At 38.5% G+C, this 12,571-nt stretch overlaps 1 protein-coding gene across 17 annotated transcripts in view; it reads left to right on the top strand.

Moving 5' to 3' along the window:
* The window catches only part of pcloa (piccolo presynaptic cytomatrix protein a), a 63,311-nt gene that overhangs the window by 12,317 nt on the left and 38,423 nt on the right, over positions 1-12,571 (top strand). For all 17 annotated transcript variants that reach the window (XM_046873004.1, XM_046873002.1, XM_046872996.1 and 14 more), the window contains exon 3: positions 1,827-2,738. In XM_046873004.1, coding sequence (XP_046728960.1) covers positions 1,827-2,738 — 912 coding nt within the window. The remainder of the gene's footprint in view (positions 1-1,826; positions 2,739-12,571) is intronic.

The raw sequence follows: 12,571 nt of genomic DNA, 5'->3' as shown, positions 1-12,571 counted from the left end.
GGTAATGTGGCTTTGCATGGCTAAGTGATGTACAGCTGTTATAACTCAGGGTGTACTTACTTTTTTGCCAACAATTTAGACAATAATGGTTGTATGTTGAGTTATTATTAGAGGACAGAAAATCTGTACTACTATACTACTATACTCTCAAATTTAATTTCTATTTAGTATTGGAGTGTCCGTGGACTATGATGTTTGCGGATGATATTGTGATTTGTGGTGAGAGTAGGGAGCAGGTGGAGAAGAGCCTGGAGAGGTGGAGGTACGTGCTGGAGAAGAGGGGAATGAAAGTCAGTAGGAGTAAGACAGAGTACATGTGTGTGACTGAGAGGGAGGGCAGTGGAGTGGTATGGTTGCAGGGAGAAGAGGTGTAGAAGGTAGATGAGTTTAGGTACCTGGGGTCAACAGTGCAATGTAATGGAGAGTGCAGGCAGGGTGGAGTGGGTGGAGTAGAGTGTCGGGATTGATTTGTGATTGAAGGGTACCTGCGAGAGTAAAATGGAAAGTTTATAGGACTTTGGTGAGACCTGCGATGTTGTATGGTTTAGAGACAGTGACATTGAATAAACGACAGGAGGTGGAGCTGGAGGTAGCAGAGCTGAAGATGTTGAGGTTTTCGTTGGGAGTGACGACGATGGACAGGATTAGAAATTAGTTTATAAGAGGGACAGCGCATGTAGGATGTTTTGAAAACAAGGTGAGGGAGGCGCGATTGAGATGGTTTGGACATGTGCAGAGGAGGAAAATGGGGTATATCGATAGAAGAATGCTGAGGATGGAGCCGCCAGGAAAAAGGAAAAGAGGAAGGCCAAGGAGGAGGTTTATGGATGTGGTGAAGGAAGACATGCAGGCAGTTGGGTTGAAAGAGGCAGATGTAGAGGACAGGGAGGTATGGAGACGGATGATCCGCTGTGGTGACCCCTACTGAGAGAAGCCGATAGAAGAAGAAGAAAAAGAAGACGAAGAAGAAGACGAGTATTGTCCCTTGAGAAGATATACTAAAATGGTTGCTGAAATGCGAGGGGTGTACTCACTTTTGTGAGATATGATATAAATAAATATATGTATGTGTGTGTGTGTGTATAGTGAGAGAGTACAGTACATTGTCTACAGTATGTCATCATTATTGTCATATTATGTCATTATTATTATAATAAACATGCTCATAAAACATTATTAAGGATTACAGTTATACAATATAAAAATAGGTTGCATTATATTATTAACTGTCCAAATAAACAGTGTTTATGTGTGCAAAAACAGAGGCTCTGGTTTAGTCTGCAGCATATAATGCTTTGGCTTCTTCAAGTGTATTTCAGTGTTTATTAATATATAACACATAAATCATGTGTCATGCCATTCATTGTTTGACTGATCTGAACTTTTCTTTTAGACTTCTTTTAAATGTAAATTAAATTTTATTTGGAAATAAAAACGTATGCCATAATGCCTCGTAACATGCAGTATAGATGTAACAGCGGACCCTGTGCATTAGCATGCAAAATGTTCTTATAAACAGATATTATAACGCATTATTTAGGCTGACATTTTGCTTCCATACAAGCATGACCTTGATAATGTTAATAAGTTTACACTGTTATATTGCACCTCATCTAGAATAACACTCTATTAGCCCTATGAATACCTAACCCCTGGACTTATGCTCCACCGATTGGAAATGCAATCTTCCGTGCATTATAGTTTAATGAGGGGAAATTTAAACAGGCTCTGTTCATAAAATTGCTTATAGTTGTTGTGTATGGGTTTTGTTTCTATTATGTTTTTAGATGCCCTTATCTGTTACTGTTTTTGATTTTTTTTCACAGGGTAAAGAGTGGCTATGTCTAAACTGCCAAATGCAAAGAGCAATGGGGGGAATGGAGCCTCCGGGCCCTCCAATGATGAAACCCAAGCAGAGCTCGGCTCCTCCATCCCCACAGAAGAAGGAACCACCAGCTGGGGTGCACTCAAAGGATGAACCAGGGAAGAAGCCTTCAATGCTGACCAAACAGCAAAGCATATCAGATACAAAAGGAGCCACTCCTCCACCAACTCCCAAAGAGAAGACTCCTGGTCCAGGGGCACAACAGGAAGCTCAACCTGGACTAAAAGGTGGACAGAAGCCCCCTCCACTTCAGAAAGCTGATCAAAGTCCAGTGGGTAGTCCCCAGCCATCCCCTGTAAAAAAGCAAGAAGGAGGTGGCTTTTTTGGAGGCTTTGGTCTTGGAGGGTTGACAGACACGAAAAAAGGCCCTGCAGAGTCAGTTACTGGGAAATTATTCAGTGGTTTCGGAAGCTCATCCAAACCACAAGGTGGCACTGCACCCAAGTCACCTGTGGCCACTTCTCAGGCAACTGAGGGTGTGTCTGGAAAGAGGTTTGGGTTTGGTTCATCAATCCTTAGCTCAGCCACCAACTTAATTACTGGGGAAGAACCAAAGTCTCCTCCAGGGTCATCGCCTGGCTCCCCATTTGACTCTGGAGCAAAATCTACTCCAGGTTCTTCTAAAGAGCCTGCTTCTCCTAAACCTGGGTCTACTGATGGAAAGTCTTTAGCAGATAAACCCATCTCAGAGGCTGCAAAAACAGTAGCTCCTCAGCCCATAACCAACTGTCCACTCTGTAAAATAGAACTGAACATGGGATCAGGGGATGTACCCAATTACAGCACCTGTACAGAGTGCCAGAAATATGTGTGCAACCTTTGTGGTTTCAACCCCATGCCACATCTCTCAGAGGTAAGTGGTATTTTGCTGTCAAATTTCTAACAGTCTGTGTAAATCAAGTACTTTGAAAAGGCAACAATATGCTTAAATTTCTCATGAGATAATGAGTCTAATACCAGCTTTTAGTTATTTTATTTTACCAGTCACTGACAATTAATGCATATTGAAAAATCCTTAACAGCTTGCCCAGCAGGACAACCAAATAAACCCATAATGGGGACGAATGGGAATTTTTTGTGTAAATCTAATCCGAGTCGTTCGTTCTTTTCTCAAGGGACTCCCATATACACAATGTATATATAAATTATTGGAGCTATAGTCAAAGGTCAAAGGTCATGTATGTAGACATGTTGGCGGATCTGGTAATTGAAAATGTAAAATTTTTATTAAATTTCTGAGTAAAAAGCAACAAAATGAAATAAACAATTAAAAAAATTCATCATTTAGATGAATGAGATTTAAAGGACCAAGCCACTAAAATGGTCCGATCTTTCCATCACCACATTAGACACACTCTAGTTTTATTTCGTGTTCGAGGTCAGTTTTTAAGAAATCTCCACCCTTGCTCCATACTCTTGAATAAAAAATGAAGTCACAAAGCACATCTGCTAGTGTTTATTGGGCTAGCATGTACCGAGCTTTTCAGCCTTCTTTTGCTCAGACTTGCTTGTTGTAATCCTAAACTATTTCAGGTGTGCTAATCTGATTTGCACTAATCATGAACATCCTCCAATACCTCACATGGCCAATACTGCCTGGTTACTTGTGACTGCTACCACTGCTCTCAGTGTAGTTCTTAGTCGAGGTATCTTAAAGTGTGCCATTGACGTAATGTAGTGTATGTTTGTGGTGAGGGTTACAGCTTCTAATATGCTTCCATTTAACTAAAAAGATTGAAAGGGTCCTTTATTAGATTGCTGGCTTCTAATATGGAATATACTGTTGTAAAGGCATTGCTAATTATAGGAATAGACTGATTATCATTTTAGACATATCTCCTTCCCCCTGGCTAAGTGCTGAACAGATTGTGTATGTGAATTTGTTGTTGATGTGCTTTCATAGAAGCAAGAGTGTTTGATACATTGGTTAATTGGCAATGATGCATATTGGCAATGATTCATTAATAGTTGTACAATATAACACAGTTGGCAATACGTGCACATAAGAAAAAAACATTTGCTACTTTTTGGTACGTTTGTGTTATAAAGCGCCTGCATGTGCATATGTCTCTGTGTACATGTTTTTGTTTGTAATCCTTTTATGCTAACAGGATTTAACGTGTATCAGAAGGCCTAGAGGTTTTATGAGAGCGGAACATTTGTTAATCTGGCCGTATTTGTTTTATACTGCGATGACAAGATTTACCTTTAGCCCTGCTTGCTTTTCCCTTTTGTCTCATTTTCTTCACTTTGTCTACCCAGAGGCCCCACTCTTCCTCTCCTTTGGGGTTTTCCCTTAATAGAACTGTAATGCCTTACAAAACCTTTTCCTTTTTTATACTCTGTGTTGATAAACTGTATCTGATTACATAATAAGAACATTCAGAGAATTGCCTTTATTCTGAGATAACAGCATTATTTATACTCCTCTCTTACCATTTTAACTGCTTGTCTACTGCTAGTTTTTGAGCTAAGTGTTTTAAGATGCTCCCTCAGCTGAACAGGCTGTGCTCTTGTGCAAGGCTGAGCAGCCTAATGGCTCGTTCAGACGCGTTTTAGTGCCTCGCCCCCTTGATGGAGGGAGCGTGTGCCAAATGCATGCCTTCACTGCTGCTGTTCCTCCATGGCGACAGCGCATAGCAACGCTGCCATGTCCCCATAGTAGTCAGTTATGAAACACAGTTCAGACAACCATTGCATAACAGGAAAGCACATTAGAAGCGAGTGCTGGTCTCTTTCTGATAAACAGAGAATGCTTTTTTCGACTACCGCACTTCTGCAATTTACATTCAATTCTATATCTGCAGACTTGGTCCAACATTCACACTACACTATAATATTTTGCCAGTACAGTAATCCCTATTTATCACGGTGGTTATGTTCCATAACCACCTGCGATAAACAGAAAAAAACGCGATTAACAAAAGCCACCCCAAAAAATGCAATGTATACAGTACTGTACTGGATTAAAATGTTACTTTATTTTATAATTAATAATTATATTTTTATTAATACATTTCATTATTTCAGCATAAATCTCCATAAAACTATTCCCTATAAGTTTTTTGGTCTATTGTGCTATCCGTGAGAAAAATCAGCAAAGCAAATTAGCTATGTGGCAAATGCAATTCCGCAATAAACTGGTGGTGCGAGATTCTGTATGGTAAAATGCACAGTAAACAACTGTTATGAACACGATTACAGTAAAGTACTGTAATACATTAGATAAGATAAAATATCAGTATATTTGTCTGATGCAGGGTACATCTTAATTGCTAGAGAAAGCACTTTTGTACGTCGCTCTGGATATGCCGCAAATGTAAATGTACATTTGAGATGAAGATTGTCTAGCTCAAGGACCCTGAGTAGATTGTGGGGCTACGACATGTCTACACAACTTTTTGCTCTGTTACTCAAAGACCTAGCCACTAAGCCACCACAGCTCCCCATTTGCATGCATCTCTTTGGGTTGTTTTTTCAATCGAGCCTAACTAACTAGTAGCCAGTCAGCGGATCAGGTGTCATTGCTACAATGAGTGTTGATGGATGATTTCACAGCAGGACCATGGTTTAGATGCCTCTCCCAGGGTGTTTTAGCCATCTGCTCCTGGCTTTAAATCAGGATCAGGCCACCTAATGTCTTGCATCTCTTTCATTTCCTTGTACTATCACTCACACTAAAGAATTTATCTTACTTCTACAAGAACTCGTCTCTCCTTACTATTATTTTTTTTATTAGCTTTACAGCATCAAAATGATTAGCAAACCAGGATAAGTACTTACTAGCTAAACGTTTCTACCTAGCTAACTAACACATTATGTGCTCTTTTAAATAGGTAACGCATACAGGTAGCATTAGCGACGTAAAATACTAATAAAGAACTAGACCTATAGACTGTATTCAAAAAGAACAGCTGAAAGGTTGGGGTTACATAGCTAGCTTATTGCTGAGTCCTGTTGTCAAAAGGTTTGCTACTTATTTAGCATACATACACTATATGGACTAAAGTTGGATGCCTGACCATGTGCTTTTTGAACATCGCATTCTACTTTTAGTGCTATCTGCTGTTATAAGTTTCTAAGAAGATAGTCCACTAGATTTAGCCACAGGTGCGGTTGTAGGTTGAGCACACCTGGGATGCAGCCAGCATTACGATTCATCCCAATGGGGTTTAGTAGGGTTAATTTGGAGCTCTATAGTTGGCTACTCAAGATCTTACACTCCAAAGATAAATAACTTATTTGTGCACAGGGGCACTGTCTTGCTGGAACAGGTTCAGGTACTTGAAAACCATATTCTTATACATTAATATTGTAGGCTTATTTTATAAGGCCCTTTAGAAATACAGAGGTAAGATTGCAATACAACTGAACAACTAAAGTAGCTTTAATTTTTATGATCTATTTTATCCATATTTAATCTGTTAGATACAATAAAATATACTCTTGCACTCAAGTACTTTGAAGCCTCTGTTTTCGTTTATTAGTACACAACCTTGTCCACATGCCCAGCAATTTACTTCAGATATTGTGTCTTTTTTTGGTGTCTTTCTCCGTTCTGATGCTTCCAACTTGATGATTCCACCCACATTCCCATCCACTGTGACCCATCCGCCTCCTGTTCAGGGCTGCCTGGTTCTCTATAGGCATTCTCGCATATGGAGTGTTTAGTCACTCTGAATCAAACACTGGTTCATATACCCACTCTCTGTGGTTTGTTAGAGGCAGGTGTAATCACACTCTGGTGTGAACTAAAATACCCAGTCTGAGAGAGGAGTGAGACCCTGATTCAGACGAACTACAGGAAGTGAGTCAAGTATGCCAAACTGACATGTGACGCAAGGAACCGATCTGGATCGCTGCAATAGCATGGTGTATTCTGGATGTCAGAGTAGTTAAAGACAAATAATTAAGCTGCGGATGAGTCATGATCTTGATTTTACAGGTCTGCTGTAAAGAGTTCCTATTATGACCTTAAAATGAAATATTTTCCAATAACAGCGCTTAATAATAAGATGCATATATTTAATGTTTATTAAACAGCAGCAATTCTTATAGAATACAGCATCATATTTTAATCCATTTAAAGTTCTTATTTCACATTAAAGTTATATTTCATATAGCAGACAACCAAGTCTCAGTGAAAATATTCATTAAACATTTGATCAACATATCAGATCTTCCCTTCATATCCTGCATCCATATTTACTGTTAAATAATGCTGATACTGGAGACTCTTTCCAAAAATGCTGAATGGATGTCCGACAACTACACAACATGAACAATCCCACACACACACACACACACACACACACACACACACACTATATCTATATATTTATCTATATGTGCATGTGTTTATTTGGAGCATCCATGATACATAATCCGTGTACTAAAAAAAAGTAAAATTTATATGAATAAGTGAATGGAAATCAACCAGTGATTCGACATGCATATCAAATCGAAATCTATAAAGAATTCTAGAAAAATCAAAAATAATCAAGGATTTAGAAGTTGTGGTATAAATAGCATTTCAGCATTATCATATACCCCAATCCTTTTACACATCCTACACACTGTGGTACAGTAGATACAGTAGTGCCTTTTCACAGAGAGAGAGAGGCACATCTGTCCTGAACAATTTCTGTGCACTCATTGCAGACAATTGTAGTGAAATTGAAAGAAACCTCAAATGAACAGATTATGAATGCAAATTGAGAGGATATTTCACATTTGTCTGTCTTGCTGATACTGAGTGCTGAGACTTTAACCTTCTTTCATTCTCAAGCTGCTCAAGAGCTGCTCTGTCTGTCTGAATGCGTGAGCTCCGTTCCCATAGCTACGGTCAAGTTTCTCCTTCTGTCAGTTTGGCGACTTTATGTAATGTGTACACACATTTGTGGACATCTCTTTCTGAAACTGTCCAAACGCCGTATCTATCGCCATGGCTATCAGCCCATCTGTCTGGTAAACAAATAATGTTTGTTTAGTCTGTCTCTGGTTTTAACCCTATTACGATTTTGTTCAGATTGAGAAATTCATTTATATAGTCCAAGATTAGTTGTGTGTGGATGGTTGGAGTCATCAGATGGCTGTCTAAATTGATCAAAAAAGCCAACACAATAAGTATAATTATCATTGACAGGTTTATGCTTTTCCCACAGAATTATTGGACAGGACTATTAAAACAATCAAATCAGCATTTAAGTCTTTAAGTCTTGTATTGCTGTATAAAATTAGATCCAATTCCTAACTCATCGCAAATATACACTATCTCTGAAAACCTGTAGATTTTTCAACGTACACTTGAAATGGTCTTTTCTCCCTACTTGATCCCATTCTTAACATTAGCTGTGAATATTCCTTCCTGCATGTAAAATGTTGTATGTCAAAAATAAATTCTTATTTAAGACTGCATAGAAGATAAACTTTGATTATAATGCTGCTTTGTTGCTTAAAGTTCATTTGGAAATGCTAATCATGACAATAGCCTTTAACTGTGGTGTCTAGGCATATTTTAATGTTTGCTATTCTGTTGGTTTTATTGGCCATTGAGCTACTTTTGTCAACAGAGCTGTTGATTAATTCCAACCATGCAGTGGGATGTTATTTTATAACCTTATAAGCCATTTTAAAAAGCATCATAGGCCTATATTTCAATCCTTTATAGCACTATTGTTTTATTTCATCTGCCATTCTCCGAGTGTCTCTGAGTGAATGATGAGAGAGCATTCTAGGAGTTTGGACATCTTTGAGTTGCTGAGTTTTTATTATGTGTAGTTAAAGTGTGTTGGTGAGACTGTATGCATTAAATTTATTCTCAAAAGCCACTTTGAGTCCTGACACTCCTGCCCACCATGTGTCATCCTTTGTCTGATGTTTTGAAACCAGCCATATTTTTAAGGTGCATGTGCGTGAGAGAGACAGAGACAGAGACACAGAGAGAGTGAGAAAGATGTTTGAGAGATTTTTTTGACTTACAGTGATGATTAAATAGTTTCAGGGATTATTATTATTATTATTATTATTATTATTATTATTATTATTATTATATTGATTTTTTTTAATTGGGCAAATTGTAGATCTGTACCAGTATGAGTTAAAATCCACTTTAGCTTTGCTTGTAGATTGTAGAGAGCTGTCAGTGATTTATCCAGTCAAGCATCAAGTGCCCCCTCAACACGTGCTCTCCCACCAGGGATGCACTGTGGTGCCAAACAAATTCTAACAGGAAGTCGCTGCCTTACTGAGACCTACCACGGTTTGATAATAAGGCAAGGAAGACAGGAGGGGGAGCGGATGTGACAAGTGAATAGAAAAGCACGGGGGACTGAAGAAAAATAAGAGATTAAAATGAATTTGGAAGGTTGGTAAAAAATGAGAACCTGACAGTGAGGCTGTCTTGCATTAAACCTTTTTGATTCTTTTTATTTATATTTTTTTAAACAAAACTTTCCACATCATTACTTCAAAATCATTAAACCAACAACAACAACTTCCATTTCAAAATATTTCAGCTTTTGCTGTCAAATTTGGCTTTTTGTAGCTCTATTCTGTCATGTCATGTTTTCCTGTGTTTTTGTTTTTCATCCATCTTTGTAAGTAGTCAGTGTGTCTTGTAATTGGTGTACTGTCTTTTATTGAGTGCACACAGTACCCTGCTTTAATGTTTGAAATTGCGATCTTTAAGCTTTATATAAAACTTTAAACCATATATAACTCAAATATGAGCGTCTTCATTCTTAAAAATATTTAGTCAAATGGTGTTTATTAATAACATTAGCTCAAACAGTTGTTCTGATTTTAAGGCAAGTAGCAGATTTATATTAATGTACCGTATTTTTCGGACTATAAGCCGCTACTTTTTCCCCCAAGCTTTGAAACCCACGGCTTAAACAATGAGGCGGCTAATATATGTTTTTTTCCGGGGGTTTTCCCGGTTGCACAAACGTTAAGCCAAAAAACTGAGCCCCAAACATTAGACCAATGAAACTGCCGAACGGGTTCAGGTGAACCAATGAAACTCTTTATATTAAATCAGATGCGCTCCCACTGAATCTGGCCGCACCACATCATAAATATGAATGAGGTTCCTCTGACGTTTTACCTGCCGCTCAATTGGACTGTCTACAGGAAGTGCGAATCATTCGTCACGCTGAAAGCAACCGGGCATGAATAAACGCACTTCACCTGTGTTCTGAGCTGCATGGCATCGGGAGAAAAGCTTCACCGATGGTGATTTTTAAACACACGACGATGCCAAAAGAAAAACTCCCAAAAGAAATTGTTGTGAAAGGAAGGAGGAAGACAGCGAACAATGACTTTCTTGGTAGTTTAGATACAAGCTGTGTAACAGACACTGTGTATATATATATATACATACATACAACAAATTTCACCAACAGATTTAGTTCATAATGCAGAACCATAACAGGGAACAGAGCTTGTGGTCCATAGGGAATGCATTGGTGAGCAGAAGCCTGCCACAGTGCCAGGGCTGAGGGTAAATTTAGCTCCTATTCCCACATTTGCTGCCAGACTTCACACTCGCACACGCATGCGCGTGGGGTATACATACACACACACACACACACACACACATACACTCTTGTTCCCATTTTTTCTTTTGACAGAAATCTCTTCCTGGGAGTGAACACATCTGCCCTTCTTCACTTCTGTCAAACATCTAAGAATACAACTAAGAAACCGCATGCGCACTTTTCTTCACACTAATGTTGTGTTCGAGCTTTTCTTCTGTTTCACGATATGAACATTTTACTCCGTGTGCTCCTTCTGACATCAGCTCAACTTAATGTTTTGAATCCTTCTACTATTAAAGTTCAATAGCTCAGGATGGCATTTTCTAGCCATTTAAATCCAAATTGACTGTCGATTCCAGCTCGCTAAATAAAAATTCCCTCAGAGGTTTGCTTCAAATGGCTGACTTCCTGAACGGTTCCATGTAAAGAGCTTTTTATCACTTTATTTCATGCATACAATTTCTCAGAATCTCTTGTTCCAAGCAAGTGCTAAATGTGGGAAATAAATGTCTCCTGTAATCAAAGACATCATTGACTTCAGGCTGTTAAAAGAGAGAGGAAATAAGAGACCGTAACTAACTGTTATTATTGCTGCTTTTTCAGTGTTTGCCTCAGTGTCAAAGGATAAGTTTATGGAATTGATGATTATATTTATTGTATATTCTGGATGATATTAAAAGCCACCTGGTATTTGTGCAAACTGTTGGTTAGCAAATATTCTGTAATATATGTAAACAATCTTTGATATCTTGCTTTAATTCTGAAGTCATAAGTTTGAGTTTGTTAATTAAAAGCATGTAAAAAAATTAAGTCAGATCAGGGTTCTTAAAGTTAATGAAAAGAGAAAATCACATTTTTACATCATGTTTTGGTTGATCTTTTCCTGAAAGTAGATTTATGAACCATTATGTATACCCAGGTAAAGTCAAGCAGCACCAAATGTGTTGACAGGTGATTCAGAATGATTCTTTTGTATAAGTTCAGCAAAAACTTACGCTTCATAGGCACTTTAAGTCTCATTTCATGGATGTGTGCTACTATGCCCAAGCTTCTAGTCTTATAGTATCTATGTGACACACACACACACACACACACACACACACACACACACACACACACACACACACTTATATCCTCTGACATTCACCCCTCCCTCTCAATCTCTGTGCCTTCACCTCTCTGCAATATTTTAAAACTTTTGCACTTAGTCTTCTTGCTTTTATTATTATTATTATTATTATTATTATTATTATTATTATTATTATTACAATTTTTGGCCATTTTCCGCATGCTGCCTCCTTCAGTGTTAAAAATATTCAGTGGTTAGTTTAGGAGGAATGTGCTGAAAACTATTCTGGCATTAAAGAAGTACCACAAAAAATTTGATGTGTCACAATTCCTTAATTTTGTTTAGAAATTTTAATAGATATGATAGAAGGGTAACTGAAACAGTGAAAGGGAAAGATTCTAAGACTTTGGTGAGACCTGCAATGTTGTATGTTTTAGAGAGAGTGGCATTGACAAAAAGAAAGGAGGCGGAGCTGGAGGTAGCAGAGTTAAAGATGCTGCGATTTTCATTGGAAGTGACGAGGATGGACAGGATTAGAAATGAGTTTATTAGAGGGATCATGCAGGTAGGATGTTTTGGAGACAATGTGAGAGAGGGGCAATTGGGATGGTCATGTACAGCGAAGTGACATGGGGTATATCAGTAGAAGAATCCTGAAGATGGAGCAGCCAGGCAGGTGGACAAGAGGAAGTCCAAGGAGGAGGTTTATAAATGTGGTAAGGAAAGACATGCAGGTGGTTGGTTTAAAATGTAGAATGTAGATGTAGAAGACATAGCAATATGGAGACGGATGATCTGCTGTGGCAACGGGAGCAGCCAAAATAATATTAATACTAATCACAATTTAGGTATCTATATATTCATTTGTTTTGGTTCAAGTATTTACTTATTTCTTTGAGGTTCCCTGTTGGTCTAGTGGTTAGGCTGCGGCGCTTTCACCGCTGCGGCCCGGGTTCAATCCCCGGTCAGGGAACCAACCCCAGCCACTTTCAGTGCCGGTCCTAAGCCCGGATAAATTGGGGAGGGTTGTGTTAAGAAGGGCATCCGGCGTAAAAACATGTGCCAAATCAAACATGC

This window comes from Silurus meridionalis, chromosome 18 (assembly GCF_014805685.1).
Source record: "Silurus meridionalis isolate SWU-2019-XX chromosome 18, ASM1480568v1, whole genome shotgun sequence".
Classification (NCBI taxonomy): Eukaryota; Metazoa; Chordata; class Actinopteri; order Siluriformes; family Siluridae; genus Silurus; species Silurus meridionalis.
The sequence above is the reverse complement of the archived record's forward strand: the minus strand, read 5'-3'. Positions and strand labels throughout refer to the sequence as shown.